The sequence below is a fragment of the Apodemus sylvaticus genome, chromosome 3 (genome assembly GCF_947179515.1).
Source record: "Apodemus sylvaticus chromosome 3, mApoSyl1.1, whole genome shotgun sequence".
Lineage (NCBI taxonomy): Eukaryota > Metazoa > Chordata > Mammalia > Rodentia > Muridae > Apodemus > Apodemus sylvaticus.
In genome coordinates, this window is record NC_067474.1 from 33,110,194 (window position 1) to 33,135,910 (window position 25,717).

At 35.8% G+C, this 25,717-nt stretch overlaps 2 protein-coding genes across 5 annotated transcripts in view; one reads left to right on the forward strand and one right to left on the reverse strand.

The window, feature by feature from the left end:
* The window catches only part of Rmdn1 (regulator of microtubule dynamics 1), a 36,459-nt gene extending 26,925 nt beyond the window's left edge, over positions 1-9,534 (forward strand). The window contains exons 6-11 of one of the 2 annotated variants that reach the window (XR_007976970.1): positions 771-826; positions 2,162-2,249; positions 3,611-3,641; positions 6,338-6,471; positions 6,972-7,290; positions 8,396-9,534. Coding sequence is in view for 1 of the 2 variants with exons in the window: in XM_052176133.1 (XP_052032093.1) it covers positions 771-826; positions 2,162-2,249; positions 3,611-3,641; positions 6,338-6,471; positions 6,972-7,010 (348 nt within the window). In the remaining variant the exon portion in view is untranslated. Of the gene's footprint in view, positions 1-770; positions 827-2,161; positions 2,250-3,610; positions 3,642-6,337; positions 6,472-6,971 lie in introns of both variants that reach the window. The other variant, XM_052176133.1, reaches the window with a different exon arrangement.
* The window catches only part of Wwp1 (WW domain containing E3 ubiquitin protein ligase 1), a 101,019-nt gene continuing 82,077 nt past the window's right edge, over positions 6,776-25,717 (reverse strand). For all 3 annotated transcript variants that reach the window (XM_052176131.1, XM_052176130.1, XM_052176132.1), the window contains 5 exons: positions 23,282-23,402; positions 22,254-22,358; positions 19,490-19,586; positions 18,615-18,687; positions 6,776-12,688 (listed from right to left, as the gene is read on the reverse strand). In XM_052176131.1, coding sequence (XP_052032091.1) covers positions 12,589-12,688; positions 18,615-18,687; positions 19,490-19,586; positions 22,254-22,358; positions 23,282-23,402 — 496 coding nt within the window. In that variant the 3' untranslated portion in view covers positions 6,776-12,588. The remainder of the gene's footprint in view (positions 12,689-18,614; positions 18,688-19,489; positions 19,587-22,253; positions 22,359-23,281; positions 23,403-25,717) is intronic.

Genomic DNA, 25,717 nt, shown 5'->3' on the forward strand with positions numbered 1-25,717 from the left:
GCTCTCCAGGAGGACCCAGTTTCAGTTCCCAGCACTCACATGGCAGCTCACAACTGTCATTCTGGTTCTAGGAGATCTGACACCCTCACAAGGACATACATGGAGACAAAACACCAATACACGTAAAAATAAAAGCATTACAAAAAGAATATGGAGCTGAGGAGATGACTATCTATCTATCTATAAAATACTCGACATACAAGCATGAAGACCTGAGCTTAGCTCCCAGTATCCATATAAATACTAGATGTGGAGGTATGCACTTATAATTCTAGTGTGGGCTGAAGCAAAGGCAGAAAAATCCTGGGGACTTGCAGTCTAGCCAGTCTGTAAGCTCCAGGTTTGGTTAAAAGGCCCTGTCTTTAAGAACAAGGAGGAAAATGAGTAGGGAGACGTCTGGCTGTAACCTCTCACCTATCTACATGTAAACACACACGGGAGGGGTGAGCAGTGAAGGGAAGGAAGAAAGCTGTAATTCATAATAATGCAGGTTTGTGGCTGGAGAGGCTCAGTGGTTAAGAGTGTTGAGACTGCTTTCCGGAAAGACCCATATTCAGTTCCCAGCACCCACATTAGGTAGCTCACAACTGCCTGTGGCTCTACTTCCAATGACCCAACACTCTTTTCTAGCCTCCATGTGTACCTGCACGTATGTGACATTTATTCACACAGACACATAAACACTTAAAAAAAAGTATTCATGGTTATAATTTTCCTTTCCCCCCCACTGTTTCTTTGGTGTTTAGAAAGGATTTCTTATTTCTTAACAGAAAGCAATTGAGCTGAACCCTAAAGATGCTACTTCAATTCACCTTATGGGTATTTGGTAAGAAAATTTCAGTTATGTTTCTGTCCTATTTAGCATGATTTTATTTCATAGTATGTATAGGCACCTTATTTTATAATTTATGTGTAAGCAAAAATAAACTATTTAAAAATACTATTTGCTAGAGTAGAGTATTAAATCTCTAATTAAATATGAAATAGCACTTGTGTACGTATCACTAGAACATAAGAAAGTAGTCTTTGGTGGTGCGTGCCTGCACTCCCAGCAAGTAGATAATGCTAGGAGATCAGGAGCTCAAGTTCCTTGTCATCTACTGAGGGAGATGGAGACAGCATGGCTCACATGAGACTGTGTCTCAAAACCCTGTGTCTTACCACCAGAAAATAAAACCCAAGAAAACTAAAAACACTTTAGGATTCATAGCCCTTTCTTTACCTTTCCTTTCTTGGAAAAGACCTAATTTCCCATGCTAAAGGAAACTGTAGTAGTATAAATACAGTAGGTTTGTCACATGAAGTTTTGGGTTTTCAAAATATATCAGGTTGAGATTTGATTAATCTGGAAAACTATGTAATATTTCTCCAAGTTTCACTGTGATCTTGTGTCCAATATGAGGAATTACTTTACTGGTATGAAGGCATACAAATGTTTTAAAAATTTGCCATTATAAAAGTCCATCAAACTCTTTCACAAAGGAAATAAGTACTTTTTAGATTAAAATATATCAAAGGACAGCTAATTAATCAGTAAGCAAACATGTGATACAGTCTATGCCTCAGGGAGTTCAAGTCCTTAGTTGAAGATCCCACACAGGTTTTTACCTGCTTCAGAAAGTTGTATTTTTGGATATTACTCATCTACTTCACCTTTTTTTAATGGGCACAAATTACTGGCTGTTATTGTTTTTCATGCATAGTACATTAGTTTTATCATTTAAAAGAATTCTGAATTTCTTTATGTCAAAACTACTAGCAGGGCATAAGCCCTTCCATAGCCAAGCTGAAGCAGAAGGATTAGTTCATGGCTAGCTTGGGGTACATAGTAACATAACTAAATATCAAAAGAAAACATAAAAGAAATGTAACAGCAATGCTGTATCACTTAGTTGTTCTAAGGAACAAATAAGAAAAAGTAATATGGGCCTGTACCTGGTTCTAAATGACCACTATTGTTTACAGTTAATCACAAAGTAGACCCAACTCCTGAATCAGGTCAGTCTCCAAATAACTCAGTATGAATATTAACTTCATCATATAAAGTTCAAATTATTCATTAATATAACAGAAGATTCCTTTTATAATGTCTGTTAAGATGCCCAGTTCTCTAAGTAAAAAGGTACAATTTGAATGCATAATGCCATCTCTTCCCCTGTAGGTGCTATACATTTGCTGAAATGCCTTGGTATCAAAGAAGAATTGCTAAAGTGCTGTTTGCAAATCCTCCTAGTTCCACCTATGAGGAGGTAGTATGATGTCCTTTCTTAAGTTAGTACCGATTTCTTAACTACAGTACCATTCTACAGAGTCCACACATATGGAGATCTGATTCTCTGAGAGACTTGAGCAAGTTTCTAATGATCCAATTCAACAATATCACAAAGGCTTAATACTTACTGTCCAGGACTGGTGAGTGCTTTTGTTTCTTGTTGTTTAGGTGAGTGGCTGATAATTCTGGTATACTGTCAGCTAAAGCAGCTCATGGCTAAAACAGACCTCAGTTTTCTATTTGTAATTTATACCACGTAGAAGTCAAAAAGTAGACTAGGAATACAGCGATTCTTACCCAGCAAGTTTTAGAGATAATATATATAGAAAGTCATTTAGAGAAATGAAGAACATGTAAGAAGGGAAAATTCTGTTGAAGGCTCTTTATATTTTAAAGGTTGTTTGTTTTTCTTATAAAAACAAAATTTAAAAATTCGTACTTAAGCCTTAAAGCTTACTCTCCCATCCTTGGGTGCTGGGCGTGAACTCCCTTCCTGTCTTACTGGGTGAAAATCCTACGTTTACTTTAGTCACCTCATTTTCAAAATGTAAAGAAAATGACAATTGAAAACTTACCCTAATATTTTCCTCTCATATTAGTGAATATTTGTTGTTGTTTGCACCTATGATATATGGATCTAGGGTGTACACATGGATGTTCTAGGATCTGGTTTCTTTCCATTCCCAGCCAAAACCAAAATACACACACACACAACCTACCTCACAAAATACAAGCATGGTATTATGAATAAATTCACCATTTAATTATGTTTAGTTTGTGTAAAAAACAACCATTATGACTTATAAGAAAGGTAATAGCTGAATTACATGATTTCTTTCTTCTTTGTGCCAGGATAGTTTGGTACTATCTCTGCATAGCAACCAGAAAATTATTAGAAATGATTCTCATTATGAAAATCCTAGTCTTTTTTTTTGAGTGTCTACTATTTTATTTTATTTAATTTTTTTATTCGATATATTTTTTATTTACATTTCCAATGGTTTCCCCTTTTCTAGCCCCCCACTCCCCGAAAGTCCCATAAGCCCCCTTCTCTCCCCCTGTCCTCCCACCCACCCCTTCCCACTTCCCCGTTCTGGTTTTGCCCTATACTGCTTCACTGAGTCTTTCCAGAACCAGGGGCCACTCTTCCTTTCTTCTAGTCTTAATGATTAATAGTTGTATTCAGGCTAGGTTACGCTCCCTGATGACCTTATCATTTGTTTTATAATCACTTACTTTCTGAAGCCTTTAATAGTAAGAATCATTCTTCAAGCAAACATTTTTTTTAAGTTATTGAATCTAATTCTGTCTTATTTGTATTCTTTGTATTCTCAACAGGCCTTAACATACTTTCACAGGGCAGAAGAAGGTAAAATACTTTTACTTCAGCTATTAGTATAATATTGTCTAAGTGTTTACTATATCATAGAACATTTTAAATCAAGAACTTGCTATGTCTTTCACACTGGATAATGTAAAAACAAATTCAAAGTAAAAAAAAAGTATATTTTGTGGTATTTCTCCTGAATGTGTCTGTGCACCACATGTATGACTGGTGCACTCTCAGGACTGGAGTCACCAGACAGTTGTGAGTTGCCATGTTGGTGCTGGGAATTGGACCTAGGTCTACGAGGAGAGCACCCAGTAATTTTAACTGGTGAGCTTTCTCTCTAGCCTCAAATTTTAAAACTTAGGAATTGCACTTAAGGTCAGAGTTCCAATTCTGCAATGTTCTCTTCATTTAATGCAATTCTATTTCAGGAAGCTCTGACAAATTATTTAACTTGATATTTTATAGTTAATTAGAAGAGCCTAAATGAAGACTATTTGAAACCAGGCTAATTTTTGGTATCTTGCAGGATATTGTATTCCACTGTGAAAGAATTTAATGTTTTTCTTATTGTGATTAAGAGTTGCCTGCCTGTCCTACATATTTTTGGAACCTTTAAAAAAAAAAATGCTGACACTGGGGTTGTAACTCCATGGCACACTGCTTTGGTGACGTGCCCAAAGCCCTCAGGCCAGTCCTAAGAACTAAAAGAATCAATAAGAGACACGTCTTTGATCATGTGTACCATGAAAGCCATTCCAAATGTCTTTGTTTTAATCTGTTTATAGTTGTCAATATGTAGCTCAAGCTAGCCTCAAAGTATTGATCCTTCTGCCTCAGCATCCAAACACTGGAATTCTAGGCATGTGACACGTGTACAATTTTTATAACAGTAATCAAAGACATATTCTTTATTAATCTGAGGTCCTATATCCATAAACTTAAGCAATTTAGTGATAATTTTTAAAACCTTACAGAACTATGGTTAATGTTAAATATCTAATTCATAGTTTTATTCAGTTTCCTTTTATTGATATTTTTTCCTGATCAAACTATTTTACTTATCATTAAAATGAAATGATCTCAAGGGGGTTTAAAACTATAATTCATAAGTAAACATTGGACCTTAAGACATTTAAGGGTTGGCAGTCCTGAATAAAGCTGATAAAGCTGTGCTGGCTCCTTTGCTTAGAGTTATGTCCTTGGTGGTTCCGCTCACACATCAGATTTTATGAGCAGTCACTTTTCTAAGTTAAAGGTTTCCCTACTTCTAGTCCAGAAGCCCTTCCCATAGTCATTCACACCTCCAATATCAACCTCTTTATTCTGATGTTTGTGTGTGTGTGAGCCTCTACGTATGGGTAAGGTGGATTTGTTTTTTTTTCCTTTTTGGCTCATGGTTATATTTCTATTGCTTACATACAGTATGTGGATAGCTTCCTAGATGAGGAAGTGAATCCATAAGTCAGTGTACTTAACCTTAAAACGTTTAAATTAATGAAATTAAAGGACTTTGAGTTTTAAGCCAAGTCATTGTGCAGTTAATCATAAATTGTATCCAGGAAAAATAGGCTTTATTCTTTTTTAAACTGATGTGCTAGGCATGCGTTCTATTACTAAGCTCCACTCCTGGCCTTAGAAAGCATGCTTGGCATACAGAAAGATTAAGATTGTTAGGAGGAAACTATGTGAAGAGTCAGGGAATTAGAGATGAGTGAGATGGTGTGTGTCTGTGGTTATCAGCACACAGGAGGTCAAAGCACTATGCCATTGACTTACACTGAGTTAGGAAGTTCCTGGCTTATTTGAACTACACTGCAGAATTCTGTCTCAAGAAAAAAAAAAGGATTCTTTTGTACTTTATTCTTAAGCTTCTTAAAATTATTTATCATATAATTGAGCATATTTATGGAGCATTGGCACTCCAATATATTCATACAAGATGTAAATCAAACCAAAGCAGTCATCTCCATCTCATTCATCTGTTTTGGGTAGTGCTGAAGTCTTCTAAAACTGCTCATTAAGTTGTCCTAGTTCCCTACCATGCTGGATTCTGTGGCTCCCTAAGCAGCCTTTGTCTCTTCTTTCCCAGCGTCTGATCATCTGATAACACTTGTCTACTCTCACATTCCTGGGCTTTGTTTGCACTTTTCTTTCAACCAGGAATATTCTCAGCTTTTTCTCTTCCAAATCCTGTTCATGCTCCAAGATTCATTAACTCTTACTTCATTGTTTTATGTGGGTTCTTGTAGCAATTTGAAGTTTATACCCGGTAAACCATTTAGTTGTGTTCATGTTTCCCTCTGTGTCTTAAGAATAGGAGACATTTAGCAAATGATGATCAAATATATGTGCACTATGATTTCATTCATGCACCAACATACTCACTCATTGAACAGAGGCTATCTATCTTACACTGTTGTAGGCATTTGGAGTGTAATAATGATGGGTAATTTAAGAAGAAAACAGTTCCTATATAGCTCATGTCCTAGCAGCATGAAGATACTTGCTGTAATGAAGAGACCTTGGTGTAATGATGTGCATAGTCCATATGTTCATTCAATACATCGTAATTATTTTAGGGCTTTTTGGAGATAACATTTGAACAAAAAAAGAACTGTATTCCCCTAATCATTGTTTAATCACACAATTTTATTAGAATTCAGACCAAAATATTGAAACTATAAAAATATACTATTTCTCTGGAGTTGACTGTTCCCTCCTTTTATGGACAGTGGATCCAAACTTCTACAGCAAAAACTTGCTGCTTTTAGGAAAGACATACTTGAAGCTGAACAACAAAAAGCTTGCTGCGTTCTGGTTGGGAAAAGCCAAGGGTTATCCAGCACACACAGAAGAAGATAAACAGGTAACATCTATAATAAAGTAAGGCAGATAGGCTTTCTTTCAGGCATCAAATCAATGAACTGAGAACATCTTTAAACGCGACACTGTTTAAATGCATAGTATTGTGGAAAGCACAAGTGCTCATCTGTATACTGACCTTTATACTTTACCATGAGATCTCCTTAGTAACTATCATCAAATGCAAGCTGCTTGCTGCAGTGTAGAATTGATGTACATCCATAATGCATATCTCTCCAGCTTGGCTATAGGTGCTTACTAACATGCACAAGGACTGGTTCCATTTCTGACACTGTAGGGGAGTATGATTGGGGGCGGGGTGTGGAGGGTTAAGGAAATGAACTAGAGTTCTCTTAGAATCTCATCTAATCATCACTATCAGGAGACCTTATTCTCACCATGTCCTATCTTTGTCATCTTGAAACTCCCAGAAACTACTTTGTAAACTTAAGCTTTATAAATTAGGCTACACCATTTATATGTAATGTGTGTTTTCCACTTTAGATACAGACAGAAGCTGCCCAGTTGCTTACAGGTTTGTGACAAGAACTGAAAACATTTTGGAGAAGGCAACAAAATACCTAATACTTTGTATTTCACTGATTTATAAACATGATACATTAACCATCATAATGACTGTATGTCTTTTTTTCTCAGTTCTTTTATGTGGGACCATTTTAAATAATAAATGTGAAAAATTCTGGGTTTCTTCACAAGTTACTAAGAAACTGCCACACTATGCCCTAAGAGTGGCAGCAATACATTTCCTTGGTTCAGACAGACATTTGGAACACCAAGAGGGAAAACAAATGGCATGGGATATGTAAGTATTGATCACTTCAGGATGAAATGTTTTCAAAAGGCTTTGTGAACAGGTGGCACAAGAGGGAATGGTTTTCATGTTGCAATCGAATGAAGTGCTATCTTAAAGAAGTAAGGTGTTTATGATGTGAGGGTTCCTGGCATAAAGATAAGTTCCTGGCATAAGTGATGCATGTCTTAGAGGCAATGTAAATAGGAAAAATTCTGTGGAGCACTTTCTTTAAAATGTGGTATACTTCCATAGATGGGTTGAATTTGTCTCCTGACAAATTGTAATCCTATGTGGAATGGAGGGACACAGATTTCAGGGTTAAAGGAAATAGACATTTACTAGGCAGAGTATGAAAACTTGAGTCTGATGTCCTACCACTGTAAACTTACTTTTTACAAAAACTAGAGCTGAATGAATATTAGACTGCATATGGGAGTATATTTTTCCCCAAAAGACATGAGAATTGTAATTTTTAATAAATTACAGCAAAATGTTTAGGTGGGTGCTGTTCCTGTTTTACCATGTAAACTTTAAGATATAAACATCGGAAGTACATCCCGTACTTGGATTTAAGGTATTAATATTTTATGTCATTTTTATATGTGTATATCTATTCACACATAATGTATCTTTAAACCTTTGAAATTGCAGATTTTATCATATCCTTAAGAAACTCAGCTGCTTTTCAAAATAAGTACAACTTTCAAATAAAAAAAAAATATATTATCATATCTACCACATCACCTCCAAACAAAACATACTCAGATTTCCTTAACTGTCCCCAAATCCAAATTTTGGAGACCAGAATTTGATCTGCAGCACAGTTGGTTTAAATACAGAAAATCTCTCCCCAATTCTTACAAGACTTTTTTTGAGAGGCATGTGTAATTGTTTATCAACTGTCCTTCAGTCCAGATCAACCTCTGAGAATTAGGTTCCATCTTGTCTTCTGGTACTCCAGTTAATTAAATTCAGTCTTTGGCTTTCATCTTCATGACTTTGAAATGAACTCTTGCTTCATTTGCCAAGTTCACTTCCATTTTGTTATACTGTGTTTTGCTTTAGGTAGTTTGATTGCTTAAAAGTGTGATAACTGTCTTCATTTTTTTTTTAGGTTTTTTCTCTTCATTTTCCCCTCCTAACTATTGTCAACAGCCACTTCATATCTTCATTGTCTAGTTATGAACTTGAGCTACTTTTCATATCTAGTGTATCTAATTTGTATTAGTATTATGTGAACATTAGGGCTTTACCAGATGAATATGCCAGTTGCTCCTGTGGATTTATTTGTTTGAATGGCTTTTCTAGTACAATTTTTGTTACTAGCACAAAGTTCTGGATTATTAGCACTCAAACAAAAAATTATTTCTCTGAAATTATTTTTGTGAAATGAGGTATTTTTCCAGTAACATATACTTTTGTGAATGGGGAAATCTATCTTTTGATACTTTATAGAACTTTATTTTAAATTAATTAAGACACAATAAATTAGATAATGTAGTACAAGCGGGTTCTAAATACCCATCTTCCTCTTTGCCCTAGGGTGACATCAAACTAAGGTATAACGCCAAACTAAGAAACATACTGATATGATCTAGAGACCTTAATTCAGACTGTAGGACTTTTGGATGTCTTCACTTTATGTCTAGCTCTTAGAAGCATTATTTTATAGATTATTATAATTACCACCACAAGCAATATACAGATTTGTTTCATTTCAGAGACTTAGTGCTCTTTATAATCATACCTAGCAATTTTCAATCCTAGCAATTTTCAATCCCTCTCACATTCCAGACACACACTATAACTAATCTACTATATATTTGTCATTTTAAAACTCTTAGTCAAATGTAATCTTATAGAATATGACCTTCTGAGATTGTGCCTTTTCACTTAGCCAGATCTTCTAATAACTAAGTTCAAGCAAGTTTTTCCTTTTAGTATTAATATTTTATTGCACGAATATACCACTTTATGCATCTGTTGAAGGTATTTAGTTTTTTTTTTTAAATTTGTGGCTACTAAAAATAAAGGCATTTTACATTGATATTTATTGTGGCATTGTTTACAAACAAGTTATGGAATCAATGTAGACATCCACCAAGTGGAGAAACAAAATTTATATATTCACAAATCAGTTTTATTCAGTCATAAAAAGTGAAATTACCTCATTTGCAGTCAAAGGATGGAATTGAAGATGATCTTGTTAAGACATTATAAGATCAGATGGATACTGCATGTGGATTCAATTTTTTTTAAAAAAAAAAAAAGACATCAAAGTAGAAGGCAGATTACTTGAGAGGAAAAAGTAGGTCAACATACTACAGACACAGGCAATGGGTGATTTCCTCTCCTTAGGAGTGTCTGCTGTCTTTGAGGATATGTGATACCTGAATTCGGGTTTATTATTAGTGCAGTGGATGGGGAACCCAGGCCTCTGAGAACACCAGGAGAAGGCTGGGGGCTCCTTTTGCTTATTTGGTTTCCCTCTTTCCCCTCATGTTCAGCACTGAACCTTTGTCACTTCTTGAGAGTGTGGCCTACCAACAAGCAATGGATGCTACAACACAACATGGCTTAGCAAGACTTGTCTTGTTTCTTAAAAAGCATGATGAAAACAAGATTAACTACGTTACTCACAAGGACCAAGAGAATTGTTCATGAAAAACACACAGAATTAGTACTAAAAACAAATACCACCATTTTAATTGCATTCTTTTGAATTTTGGAGTAGAACTTTTAGAATTTAGGAAATAGCACATTAGATTGGTGTCGAATTCCCAGTGGACTTTAAACTTGATTTCTGTGTTCAACAGATTATGTTATGTTTAGTTAAGTGTTAAGATCCAGTAAACCTGCAGTAAACTACATTTGTCTGGGATCATTTTACTCAGAATACTGTAGGGCAGGAACCATGACTAGCCACCAGTGCAAGGTTAGGCCTCCTTTGAGAAAATGAACATATAATAGTAATGTAGCAGGAACATCACATGGTTTCCCACAAACCATGTGTCTCCTAAAGTGACAGTTTGGGCATGCAATAGTAAGACTTTTCAAATTATGGAAACCCAGTTACAGCTCCCTCCTATATATCAGGAGCTTTCTCAGTTCAGAAGTGGCTTACTAGTTAGGGTCTTTTTGAACCCCAAACACAAGCAAGGTTGTCTGTTGATGGAGTGGATATACAACACCTAATTTAGAACACCTGGAACTAGGGGGATAATTGAAGTCAGCTGGAGAAAAGAGTAACATTTTCATTTTCAACTGCCTAGAAAGTACAGAAAAACAATACAGACGATAAACAGTAGCTTCTTTCCCAAAGACAGGTGAAACTCTTTGGTAAAACTGTTTTAAGCCAATTATCCATTCCCTAAGTTCAACTTATTGGTGATGTTGGAAGCTGTCACTATAATAAAGCATCTTTATTAACCTGACTCTTGGTCCTCCTCACTTCCTACTTTCTCTGACTACATTCAGTGAGCCAGGTGTGGAGGGGAGGGTACAGTTCAGAAGATGGATGGGAAGGAGAGACAGCAGGAAGTGAATCACATCTCTTTTAAGACTTTATGTTGACTACTGAGTAGATAAACAAGTCTCTAGGTCTGAAATCTATAACTGGTATGAAACATACAAGAGTCTGATGAGGTCTACAAACTAGTCTTCCCCAGAAGGCTGGTTTGATCCTGTGGGTTCTGATACTCACGTGAGGTAACTTAACAAAAGGGACTAGCTCCCTGCAATCGTACCTGCAAGCCACCTTGAACCATATCTACAAAGGGACGGTCTCAAATACCTCCACTGAATGGAAGCCAATACTTTCTGTTATAGCAAGTTTATTATTTTACAGAATAATTTATGCAGGACTTTTTAACACTGGCCATCATTTACTATATAACGTGTCATATATTAGAATTTAAAAAAACCTATAAGCTTGAGAATAACCAGATTTTTCTATAGTTTATTCAACTAAGTAGACTACTGCTTTTATTTCTGAATTCTGAATAAAACGGAAGAACATAATCTAAAGTAGAAAAATAAAATCTTAGCAAAACTAAACTAGTGGAGAAAAGGAATTCTAAGTGAACTTCATAGTTACAAAAATTTAAGTTAATGAACTTTGCAGTGCATATTGAAAGGATAAAAATGGAAATTAATGTTTTATATTAATTAGGAAGCCCAGTTTGCTAAAAGTAGCAGTATCATTCACATTAGATTTTAATTTTTTTCATACACCATGAATGCCCTTATAATGAAAAAAAAATCAGAGTTATTTGGAGAAAACTTGCTCTATGTAAAATAGGGGGCACAAAGGGTTTTTTAATATACCTGCTGAATTTAGAAACAATTTTGATTTTGAAGGGAAGGGGTGGGGACATTCAAACACTAATAAAAAGTCTTAGTGTGAGTGTTTAAATACTTCTGCAGCTTTTCAACCCATTTATAACAGTTTTGATTTCATAAAAGTAAACCTTGAGCACAGAAGCAGCAAAGTTCAGTACCTTTTATGTATCTCTAAGTATTAAACTATCAATTTATTATTAATTAAATTTGAAGATCATCACAAGTTTAAAAATGTTAAGTATAGAAATGCCTGATATTTTTTAAACTTTCACAAATACCCAACATCCAAAAGTAAGATGTAAATAGACCTCTGCTGTTCAGCCAATCAATTCCAGCTGCTCCTTGATGCTACTGGAACTATTACACGACTTCTCTGTGTACTGACTGATATAACAATGATGGGATTTTTAAAAAAGCTATTCATTTAATACAACTTAATAAGTTGAAGTACTTGTCTTCAGAAAAGCCAGCAGCATTTAAAAAAATTCAATTAAAGTAAGAGTTGGCTTAAGCCCGAAATACCTTCCTGAACAGCCATGCAGCTCAACACAATCCAGTGTCACCTAGGGAGAAGAACATGGAACGTTTGCACGTTTCCCCTGATAACAGAAACAAGGCAAAGCAAATGTGAATGAACGGCTGCCATGTTTAATACACCTGGTGCTCTATAAAACTAGAGCCACTGTCATATATGGTTATATAGATATATACTTTTTAATAAATTCTCTTGCTTGCGTCAAAATTTAAGGATGATTTTTTTTCCTGGTCAGTCATTTAAAGGGAACAATAAATAAAGTAGAAAATGATGAAATGTTTTGCATATTTCTGTGGAAGAACGGAAAACATTTATACTTTGAGAGGTTCAGAAAATTAACTGTACAGAATGAACAGCTTATATACACTATCTGTGCAATTTTTCTTGGCTGGGGTATTTAAATGAAAGAGCTCCTCCAAGACAAGTCGCATTCATTCTTGTCCAAATCCCTCTGTCTCTTCTATTGCAAAAAGAAGTTTTTCCTTTAGTTGTTCATAACTCTTATATGGTGGTAGATCCAAGCGATTAAAACTGAACAAAAACAAAAACAAAATCAGACGTTTTCAATGATATAAACTGAAGATACTTCTAATATAGTATTCTTTAACAGCACATTAAAACCTGAATATTATGTATATAAAAACTTTGCCAAAGGTATCCTAGCAATTTAATATGACTAGTATATTAACACATCTAAATTAAGGAATCTATATAAAATTTAAGACATAAAACATCTATATATTTGCCCAAGAATAATGGAATTACAAATAATGTAAACATTATAAACACTGGATTTAAAAATGAGTTTCCTTTTACTGTTCTGTTGTCATGGGTGATGAGTTTCCTTAATTTTTCTTAGGTTAATTAATTTAATCCATCCACTCATTCATTTATTTTCTGAATTTTGTGTGCAAGATGGTCCAGTAGCTGGTAATACATTCATGAAAATCCTAAGTCCCTTCGATCACAGAATTTATGTTCTGATTGAGACAGTCAGTGAATACATACATACTTTTGTCTCCTTAAATAATTTCACCACATTATATTCTAATCTATAAACTGACCTTTCTCTAGTCCTTCTAACATATATTCTTTTCTGAGACTGAATTATTAAAAGAAAAATACTAAAACTTAAAAACCTTTCTTTACATCATTTACTTATTGTAGACACTTCGCATCTGTCCTTGCCCACACCCATGTAAGTTAGGACAGCTCATAAGTGTAGGAAAAGGTAGCCAAATTCAGCAGTTATGCAAACCACCATTAGTGTACTAATTTCTTCATATTAAAACAGTTAAATATATTGATGTAGCAACTGAGACCACATATTGATTGCCTTTCATTTTAAACTATGCTCCATGAAAGAGTGTCTTAATGGATTGAGGTTAGGAAAACAAAATCCAATTACGCCCTGCCTCCGTTTTGTCAGTATACTCTTATACTAAAACAGTCTTACTCTTGGCCAAATTCTGTCATTCTGCTAGTTCCACTTTTGACTTTTTGTCATCATCACACTCTCAAGCCCTATCTCATCTGATTTGGGAATTTGAGGCTTTTCTTCACCCCTATGTTACTGTACATCACTGCCTGAGGCACTTCCTTAGCTTATACCACACTTAGAAACCTTTGTTGCTAAAGCCACAGAAGGTACCAACTTATTTTGTACCTTTTAACACAATACACGCTTTTCTTTATCATGCCCTTTGTCTCTTTGTCTCTTTTTGGCCCTTACATGTTAAAGTCTTGTCTATTCACCCACCAACAATCAGCCTAAATCCTAGAGTTTCTTCAAAGAAGTTTACGCTGTAGGTACTACAGCACCTTATATAGCCCTGTTTCTGTTTTAGCATTTATATCATGACTGATTGTTTCCCCCACTACATTAAAAGAAACAGTTATCTCTGAATTAAGAGTAAATACCTAAGTTAGTAAATGTTAAACTGAATAACAGAAGACAAAGCATTATTTGAAAGTAACAGAGAACTCTGTTTTAAGAAATTGACCATTATATCTGTGCTGCTTCATAAAGAGACTGAGACTTGCCCATGTATCTGAAAAAAAAAAAATGTTGATTCTAAATCTAGAGAAGTTTAAAGCTGTGATGTCACTATACAGATGACAGTAGTAGGACACCATGCCTCATCTTACCAGCAATCACTAATTGCATCACAAATGAGATCAGTTTATTTTAGTTATTACAAATTGTTGTTACAAACCAAAATCTTTCTGATCACCATACAGATTTGTATTTTCCTGTGTTTGAAATAAAGCCCAACCCGTTCTTAAACTTCCTTGGGTCTGAGCTTCTATTTCATTGCTTTCAGTCTCTCACAGTCTTAACTCTTCATCTCTTACCATAGCTGACATCCAACAAGGTGGGCCCGTGTCGTTTCCTCTGAAGCCAATCAGTAAAATTCTGAGGCAGACCCTGTTCAGCTATGTAACTTTTCTGACTTTCTTAACTATATGTTCTTGGTTGTGTGTCACCCATTTAAGGCTGTGGTGTGGAGGACTTTGTAGCATTCATATGGATTAGCAACAGTGCTGTGGCCTTCTACTTCCTTGCCCTTGATCACTCTTGAGTGACTGACTTGTTGATCTATTTCTTCAGTTTCTGACCTCAGGATATCTTTAATATTTTCACCACTGATGAAGAACTCTTACTTAATATTGTTTTTTGATCATGTTTTCAAGTTTATTTCAATGAAAATGCCAACCTGTTAAACCAATACTCTTACCACCATACCAAAATTCCACTGAGAGGCTTATAAACAACTTAAGTAGATTAAAACAGTAACCAATGTCGCCTAATTTTTCAAGAAAATTTAAATGAACTCAGTAATAAATGCCACCAACCTTTAAAGGAAAACTAACACTAGCACTCCTCAAACTATTCCATCAAATAGAAAAAATTTACCAAATCCATCTTATGAGGCTAGTATTACCCTAGTACACAAAGTGGATAAAACCACAAAGAAAGAAAAAAGAAAATTATACGCCTTTATTACTGATGAACACTAATATAACAGTTTTCAAGAAAATACTGGTGAATCAAATTTAAAAAAATATACCAAAAGGATCTTATATGAGGATGAAGAGATGGCTCAACAGCAAAGATCACCATGTGGTCTTCCAGAGGACCCAGCACCTACATAGTGACTCACAACTATTTGTAATTCCAGTTCCTAGGGATCCCCTGCCTTCTGGATGACCTCAAATGACAGAGACATGGAGTGCAGACATGCACACAGGGAAAACAGACACATAAAATGATGCATGGCATCATTTATTTATCATGACTGAGTTTTGTTTCAGGAATTCAAGAATGATACAAAATATGTGAATCAGTCATTTAGTAACTCAGTAATACATCAATATCAGAAACCACCTGATCATATAAACAGATGAAGAAAAGGTCCAGATAAGAAAGGTCTTTGATAGTAGAACATCCCTTAAAGATAAAAGCCCTGAAGAGCCTAAGAATTGTAGCAATGTACCTCAACAAACTAAAAGAGTGAACCTATATATAAATATAAAACAAACCTATAATCAAATGTTGTAAGTGAGCGGGAAACAAAAGACCAAAACACCATTTCCACTAAACCAGAAAGAGAAATGAATATCTACTTTCTCTACTCCTATTTCATACAGTTCTTTTAGTCTAAATTAGAACAATAACAGATATAAACAAATAGGAAAGGAAGAAATCAAAATATGTTTATTTGCAGAGTATGATTCTATTGTCAGAGACCATAAACTCCACCAGATGATAAACACTTTGAAATTAGCAGGACACAAATCACCATATAAAAAATGGTAGCTTTCTTATACACTAATAATGAATTTGCCAAGACTGAACTTAAGCAAACAGTCCTTTCACAAGAGTTTTAAAACAAAACAAAAAACCACCAATGAATAAAACTATCCATAAAAGTGAAAGACTTCTATATTGAAACTATTAAAAAACACTCAAGACATTAAAAAAGGAAAAGACCGCTAACATTCACGGATTAGTGGAATTAACATTATGAAAATGACCATATTACTGAAGGAAATTTAAAGATTCAATGCAATCCCCATTAGCATTTCAATAACATTCTACACAGAAATAGAAAACTCAGTTTTAAAATTCTTATGAAAGCTTAGTTATACTATCTCTCAGGTGTGTACCTAAAGGGGTTTAAATAACATACTACAGTGAGTCTTACAGAGTCATGAGCAAAGAAAACAATGCTAGAGATATCACTTTACCTAATTTCAAATTATACTAGGAACCCAAAGAACCAAAACAGGGCATCACAGTAAAATTAAGACCCAGAAATAAATCGATATAACCAAGGCCATTTGACTTTTGACAAAGCTTCCAAAAAGACATGCTAGAAAAGAAGACATCTTTCAACTAATACTGCTGGAAAATGGATGTCCATGTATAGAAAATAAAACTAGATCCATGTTTCATTCCTTACCTAATATCAATTTAAAGTTTGTGAAATCTAATACTTGAAACTACTCCAATATAGAGGATTCCTTGAAAAGGAGTCCTATAATTCAAGAAGTGAAACCAAGGATTGATAAATAGGTTTGCATATATTTACAAAACTTCAGCACAACAAAGAAACAAATGAGTGACTTAAGGCAAGAATCTGTCAGCTATACATTTGACAAGGGCAAAGAGGATGTTTATTAGGAACAAAAAACTAAATACCAGAAGCAAAGCAAATGAATGAATGGATGAATGAAATAAACAGAGTCCCCAAAACAAAATGTGAAGAAAACAAAGTACACTGTCCTTAGCTATCAGGGAAATACAAATAAAAATACACTGTGATCCCACATCATTCCAGTGAGAATAGCTATAATGAAGAAAAAACATACTGGGGAGGATGTGAGGAAGACAGCTCTTATGTACTGCTGGTGGAAATGCAAGCGGTCCATCTTGGAGAGTTCTCAGAGATTACAAATACAACATGCACATGATGACATACTTATGCCATCCTAAGGTATATATTTAAAGGACTCTTAAGTCAATACACAGTGATACCTATAGTCCATCTCAACAGTATCCACAAAGGCAAATGATGCTATCAGCATAGGGCTGATAGAAAGCTCAAAACAGATAAATGGACTAAGAAAATGAGGTGTATATATACACTAACAGTCTTACTGTGTCACAAAGAATGAAGTTATGTCATCTGTTAGAAAATATTCAAACAAATAGTCTTATTAAGCCAAATAAGACCTAGACAAGCATCACATGTTCTCCCCCAATTATAATTATGTTCCATTACAAGTATATGGAACATAAAAGTAGAAGCAAGATTGTGGAGGAATGTATGGAAATAATGGGGAGAGGATGACAAGAGAGGGAAAGAGGTTGAACTTTGTCAAAGGAGATGATGTATTTACATGAAGATGGGTCTGTACCAAACCCATTACTATCTACAAGGAACAGATGCCAATAAACTTGAGTATTAATGTTAGAAAAGACATATATTCAAACACCAAGCTTTAACAAAGTTAGTATTTAGTGTTTCTTTGAACATGAGGCTTTCGTTTATCTTTGACAAGTGTGTGTTGTTGAAGAGTATCAGGGAACAGCCTGGCACTCCTGCTCTTACCAAGTTTAGCCACTACTGTTTCTGCTCATGTGGAAAGGCCAAGGCAGCAAAACGCTGAAGTTCCTGAATGAGCCGCTTTTCTCTAAGCTATCAACTGGTAGGGGTAATGTTAACATCTCTCTGCAATCTCTTTCATCCTCTTGTTACACTACTCTTGAATAGCATTACTTGTTATTTATAGTTCTATAAACCTTTATGTTTCCTTATAAGGAAGAAAAAAATTACAATAATAGTATGTGTTAAATCATGTTTTCCAATTATGTTCACATTTATGCCTCAGTAAGTTCCAATCAGATCAGTTCACGTTTTCTGACTCACTCTGTTCCAGTCACTTAAGTCAAATTCCAGTTCTTAATTCAGGGGCTTTTCTTTAGCATCTATTACAAGAATATTCTACTTCTCCCCATAGCATGCTATTTATTAAACTTAAGGAAAACACTGTCCTTTCCAGGGATCTGTCTGATCATCTGAGTCCATAGAAGACTCACTCCAATTAATATACCACTCTTTTCCTTTTATCTATTTGTTCATCTTTTCTGCCCTACAAAGATTTCATAAACATGCAAGGAGTAATTCCATCCTACTTGCAATATAATTGGTGCTCTAAACATTCACTGAGTCAAAAGACCCATTCTCAAGTACTCCTAGTAAAGCTATACTAACTTCTTCTAGAGCACTTAGTTACAGAACACTATGTGATTCCGCTCAGCAAGCTTAAATTCTACTTATTCTAATGAGTAAGTAGATCTAATGGCTCTTACCTGCCACCCAAAAGAAAATAAAACAGCAACTAAAACCTCTGTGGCCTTCACCTTCCAGTTTAGGAGTCTTGAACTTACCATGTATGGCTTCTTGGTAACCAGGTGTCTTTGCCAACTTTTTCAATACAAAACTTTTGAGGCCCATTACTTCCTAAATCAGGAATATAAGATAAGATCATGTTTATTTGGTTGGTCTTTTAAAACTAACAGAAGTGTGTCACATTGTTATGTAAATGATACAGAGGAAACTAAACATTTCCTAATAGCTAGACTGATGAGCTTTTTGGTGCTGCAGAGATACTGAAGTAAGAATTACATCCATGGAGAGAAAGGTAACTATTTTCACACAATCTTGTTTCCCTAGCAATTATCCTATGGAATGTAGCAGTAGCTATCTCATCTTTGCTGACATTTTCATTTTATCTCACATATCATCATGGTTTGAATGGGAATGGCCCCGACAGGCTCAGAGTTGAATGCTTGGTTACCAGGGAGTAGCACTATTTGAAAGAATTAGGAGGTGTGGCCTCCTGGAGGAAGTGTGTTACTGGGGGTAGGCTCTGAGGTTTCAGAAGCCCTTGCCAGGCTTAGGGTCTTTCTCTTCCTGTTGCCTATGGATCCAGATGTATAACTCTCAGCTACTCCTCCAGCACCATGTCTCCCTAATTCTGGCCAGGCTCCCTGCTATAACCTCTGGAGCTGTAAGCAAGACCCAATTATATGCTTTCCTTTATAAGAATTGCTGTGGTCACAGCGATAGAACACTGAACAAACAAACAAACAAACAAACAAACAAAAGTGTTTTCAGTATCAATAGCTCTTTCTTTTCTAAGGTAGAAACTTTACATATAATTTAAATACAAGTAAGTCATTACATTTAATTCTACTCTATGTCTAACTCATACTATTAACACAAAATTAACTTCAGAGAAACTGCAGTAAATCTGCATTACCCATGAGTTCAGCAAATCCTCCTAGAGGCAAGCGACAGGTTCCAGTGACAAACTGCAAGAGTCGCATTCGTACTTCATTATCAGTCTCTTTCACAAACTGTATGACAAAATTAAATGCACGTTAATATAAAATAATGGCCCAACATCCCACCAATGAGAGTAAACAAATGAAAATGTTAAAACCAAACAAAATCCCCACTGAAACTGGTTCAAGCAATAGTGCAGTAAAAAGTGTAGTACCACACAGGTCCACTGTAGATATCACTTCAGTATCCCTCACAATAATATCACAACCAGCTACTATTGTATCTGTCATACACATGGGAAATAACTGAGAAGTTTAGAAGCCGTAAGTTACTTGGCTACTGTAACACCGCTAAGAGGTAGCCTTGCCTCTGAGGCTGCAGTCGAGCGTTGTACCGCGTGGTTTTCACTTACTTACACTTCCCACCAATCTAGGGGCAGCGACAAGCATTAGTAATCTCACCATACAAGAAAGAAAAGGGAGGCCCGTAGAATTTCCATAATCTGTCTTTTTAAACTACTAAAAGTAGAACCTTTAAACTCCAGTCTCGCTGAGCTCTCAACTATTGTTAGGCCGTGTCTACCCGGTTTAAACTACAAAAACAAATGAACACTTCTCCATTGCTTTTCTCTATGGTATTTCTGCTATTAAACTTTTCAAACTTTCTATGCCTTTCACCAGTATCTGAAAAACTACAGATGTCTCCAAAATTCACATGTTTGTTGACAAGATCTTCTGAAAGGGGAATGTTAATGGGAAATACAGTAATGAATATGTTGGTTTGAATATAACTGAAAGCAAGCAAACTTTTGAGGGCAGTTTGAGAAAAGGCTTCTTCCCACAGGAAATGCACACGTGGTGACATTATGGACTTGACTGGATTAATAAAAGCCGTAGTGAGGAGCAAGTGCTGGGTGTATCTGTGAGATGTTTCCAGACAGGATTAACTGAAGAAAGAAGAATCCCCAGACCTTGTGAGTTACCATGGCACTGGGCTGAGAACCAGGCTTAACAGAAGTAGACCTGAGCAGGCCACATCTGCTTCCTGATCTGCATCACTGTGAGCAAGCTCCCAAGGTCAGAGCTGTAGCTGCTCTGACATCATGCTTTCCAGTCATAAGGGCTGGTACTCTTAAAACTAGAGTCAAAATAAAGTTTTCCTCCCTTGTTTCTTGTCAAGAATTTGGTTATAACAATGAGAAAGCAGCTAACGAAATAGCTTAGTTAAACGTAAGACGAAATGTTCTGCTAATCAGACCAACTATGGATGAACTGCGCTGAGGTCTCGGACTGACAGCCCTAACCTGCCGGGCTTGTGCTTTTTGCCTGCCCAGAAATGAACTCCACTATCCAAGTCATTACAGTGCTCAGACCTGAATAATAATTTATACAGGTCTTCAGTGATGACTAAAGACCCCATGGAGCCAGGCATCCCTTAAGGGCCTGGGAGATCCTAGTGGCCTGTAGAGAGATAAGACGAGGACAGTGGGCTGTGAGGTAGTAACAGCTGCCTTTGCTTCTATAGGAAAGGGATGCTTACCACTGTGGGAAAGGGATGAAGTGGTCTTTTTATTACTATATAGTAGGAAAATAAGGGACGACTAAAGGAAATAAAATGATTTTTCTGCTTGGCTGTGAATTACATGGCTAGTTGTAAACGCACCTTTCTAATATATGCCTTAAAACCTCAGAAAGGGACTTAAGGCTGCCCTAATACGAGCAGTAAGAAAAAAATTCACTTAATTTAAATTGGAATTGAGTCTCTGATCTGAACATCACAACACCAAATGCCATGGGAAACACATTTTATTATCAACTCTGACATAAACCTCACTATTTTACCTAAGGCAAGCAGTTCAGTAATACAAATACCTTTTGTTCATTTGAACTTAAGTCCTAAAGTTGTTTAGATACATTTTGTATATGCTGATAAATATTTTAAGGCAGAATCCCAGCAGGGAAAATATTATGCAATAAACTAATGGGAATCATTGTTATGAAAAAAATGTACCTTTTGGAAAATCTCCCCTTGATAATATAACCCAGCTTTTCACATGAATGTGAAAATCACCAGAAGTCCAACCATTAAGTTGCTCAAATGAGCTATAGTTAGTAAAATACTATGGAAAGAATATGCCAGGATTAGAAATTTAAAATCTTTAACACATAAATAAAACAAAACAAGTCTCTTAAAATATATTTAAACATTAATATGGTGCATTGGATATTCTGAGACCTACCTGATCACAATTTAAGCCAAAACACAATAAGAACAAATAGTAATTCTTGTATATCACTGTCTGAATTATTCCAGTTCTTTAGTATATCATCATCTTTAGAAGAAATAAACCCAGCGTTGACCTTATCAAAAACACACACCTGGCTGGATGTGATGGAGGATGCCTATGACCCTGGCAATTAGTAAGCTGGTACAAGATGAAAGCAAATCCAAGATCAGCCTGGGCTAGCCATGGAGTCCCTATCTCAGTGTAGCGCTCCAATAAATCTAAAACCAGTCAAACGAAACCCCATACTCCTTCACTTCTCAAAGTGTGCAGAATTCATAGAATACTGTGATGCCACCAAACACTATTCATACCTCCATCTAGGAAATAATTAAAGTATTGGAAGGCTAAAAATACAGGCCCAAAGTCTCAAAACTTATTAATAAACTACTTAAAAAACATTTTATCAGAAAATACTTCTAATGATTTGTCTCAAAACAGATAAAGCAAGTACCTGCCAAAACCAGATAATTTGCTTGCTGTTTCTTGTATAATGCCGATAAACAGTATTTCTCTGCCAGTCTGCCAAGTCAACCTCTTGCATGCCACACAGCATAACCTAGGGAAGAAACACAGCACCAGCCTCAGCAAAGGTTAGGAAGACTAGGGGTGTTTGTTGTTTGTATTTTTATTATTTATATGAGTTTCTAAAAATACATCCTGAGTAGGAAGATTCGTCACAGTAGTTTCTGCCAGTGTGCTGGTATTCTCCTTCCCCCCCCCCCTCCCAGAGGCAGGGGCCCATGACGAAGTCCTGGAGCTCACCATATATACAGGCGTGTGTTTAATCAGTTTCAGTTTTATAAGATGGAAGAATTCCCAAGACTTTATGTATTACAATGCACTCATACTTAACACTACTGAATTACACACTTAATCATTAAAATGGTAAATTTTATATGTATTTTATTTTATATAAATAGACTCACTTCTGATGTATACCCAATAACCTTCTTTACATGCAGTCAGGACTACTAGTAATTCATTTAAAAAATCTCATCTTTCAAGAAAGTCACTGTTAAATTAAGATTTCTGAAACTTCCTTAAATTATTGATAGTGATTGAATTCTTCTTTATGACTCCTAATAGATGACAATGATTGATTGTCCTTACAATACCATTGTTTCTAAAACATCATGAAACATAAAACCCAGTGTCACATACTTTTAGATAAATGAGAAAAATCAATAATGTACTAAAATGAGTGAACACTGTTATATAAAGCAATAAAACAAGCTATGCGTGGTGGAGCACTGCTGGAACATCTAGACTAGGGAGGCTGAGACAGGAGGATCAGGACTTCAAGGAACGTCCGGGCAGAACAAAGGAACAGACAACACTGATGTGGAGACTAGAGATGAAGTGAGCCTGGAAAGGGAGAGGAAACAGAAAGCCAGCCCACCCACCCACGCACCCACCCATCCATGCACGCACCCACCCATCCCAGCAACAGCACTCCTTACAATCACAGAAGATCCTAACCTCCAATTCTTTTTCATCAAAGTACTGTAGCCACTGAAGGGGAACAACTTCATTAAACCCATTGAGGAAAGCTTTGGTCTGTTCTTGTACTCCTCGAGAAAAACGCCACTCTGTCATTAAACTGAAAATAAAGATAGTATTTGAAAAGAGTTTATATATATAATAGCTAAGGGACAAAAACACCAAGAAAGCTTTAAATTTCTTTTCTTTTCTAAATATACTGCCCAAATATGTGCATACAACAAGCATGTATGTATACATGTTATTTTTAGAGTTAACATTTTCTATTAACAAATTCATGCTATCACTTTTAGTTACTTTTAGTTTGAGATTATAATTTTTGCTTTTTTAGAAAGATAGTTTTATTTACATTGCAAATGTTGCCCCTCCTTCCTAGTCCCCCCTCCAAGAGCTCTTCACCCCATCTGCCCTCCTATTTGCCTGAGACTGTTCCTGCGAACCACACCCACCCCAATCTTTCTCCCTTCACTTTCCTCCCTCCAAACTCACTTATGTACCCTTCCCATATTGCAATGAAAGGAAAATCTAGATGAAATAATACATTTCTTGACACATATGATCTACCATAATTACATGACGAGATTATAAACAACTTAAATGGACCTATAAAAAGTAGTGAGATCAAACAGTAATAACATATCTTCCCAAGTAATATGGTCCAGGCCTTGACTTACACTTAGAGAATTAATATCGGTGCTCCTCAAAGTAGTCCATAAAATTAGAACGAAATCCATCAAAGTCATTTTATAAAGACAGTTATCACCTGATACCAGAACCTCACAAGGATAGACAGACACACACATGACAGACAGAGTGAGACAGACTGAGACTATAGAAATCACATGGGAATCTCAATGGATGGAGAAAAAGCCTGTGATAAAGTACAGCTCTTCAGAGATATAAGCACTGAAGAACCTAGTATCATCTAACAACATAATGAACTTGTATCTGAGTAATCTATAGCCTTTGCAGTAAATGGGAAAAACCTCAATGCATTTCTGACAAGGTGCTTACTCAGTATATGAATTGAAGTAATAAGAGTACTGAGGCAAGAAAGAAGCAAAGGCTATAATTGCTCTTGTTATAGTAATTACTAAATCTCAGTGGGGGGGGGTTCTATCCCACCTTTGATCATTCAGTTCCCAGATAAAGACACACAACCTTTATATTTACAATACACCTTTAACGTACTAGAGTTGGGCAGGTATCTACCCGCTATGTTATTATGTCTACTTCCTTACCCATAACCCTAAGATATGACTACCTATGTTCGATCTGGGCTGCTCTTACCTCCAATTGGCCAGCAGCCCTCATGGCCACGTGTTCATGATTCACCTACCCAAGGTATTTTCCTCTCTCCACCTTCTCCTTCTTCCCCTTGTGGTCCTCCCTCAGACCCCAAGCCTGGAAACTCTAACCCAGTCTTATCTCTCTTTTGCCCAGCTATAGGCTGTTGGCATCTTTATTCAACCAATAGTTTTAAATTAAGAAGCTAGGTCACATAGCAGTTTCTCTTGTCCCTGGAGGCAATCAGACCTTGTGGGTCGGTAATTAACAATACAACACATAGTATTTAACATTACAATATGATTCCTATTAGCAGAAATTATGATTCTGTATATGACAAATGTTGAAAACTACACACCCAAAACCTCTTGGAACTAATAAACACGTTTAGCAAAGTAACAGGACACAATCCATACACGTATTTATCAGCTATTACTAATTTTTATAGAAATTAGTTAATAGCTTTTTTATACACCAGTAATGAACATGCTGAAAAAGAAATCAGGGAAGCAATCACATTGGTAATAGCCAGAAAATAAAGCTTTGGAAGAACTTCAATCAAGAAAGTAAAAGCAGTAAAAATACGAAAACACTAAAGAAGGAATCTGAAGACAGAAGATGGAAGCCACCCATGCTCTGATATGAAAATAGCTACACTAGAAAGAGCAAAGTTACAGACTCAATGGAAACCTTGTCAAATTCCAATGACATTCTGCAAAAAATTAGACAAAAGATCCTAAAATTTGTAGGGAAACAAAATATCTCAGCAAGCCTAGCAATCAAGAACAAAAAGAACAATGCTGTAGATATATCACCATGGTGGTTTCAATTTATACAGAACCACAGTCAGGAAAATAAGTGGTCGGACTCAAAAAACAGACATGTGGATCAATTTGATAAAATATAGGCCTTAGAGTTAAACATCCAGGTGACTTTTGTCTAATGAGTGGGCAGTTCTTAAAAGATGAGGAACAAGTGGAAAAATACAAAACCAAAACCAACAATGTTCGACATCACTAGTCATCACATAAATGCAAATTAAAACTACACAGAGATTCCATCTTACCCCAGAGTTGCTACCACAGAGAAAAGAACAAATGCTAGCAAGGAAGCAGAGAAAAGAGAATC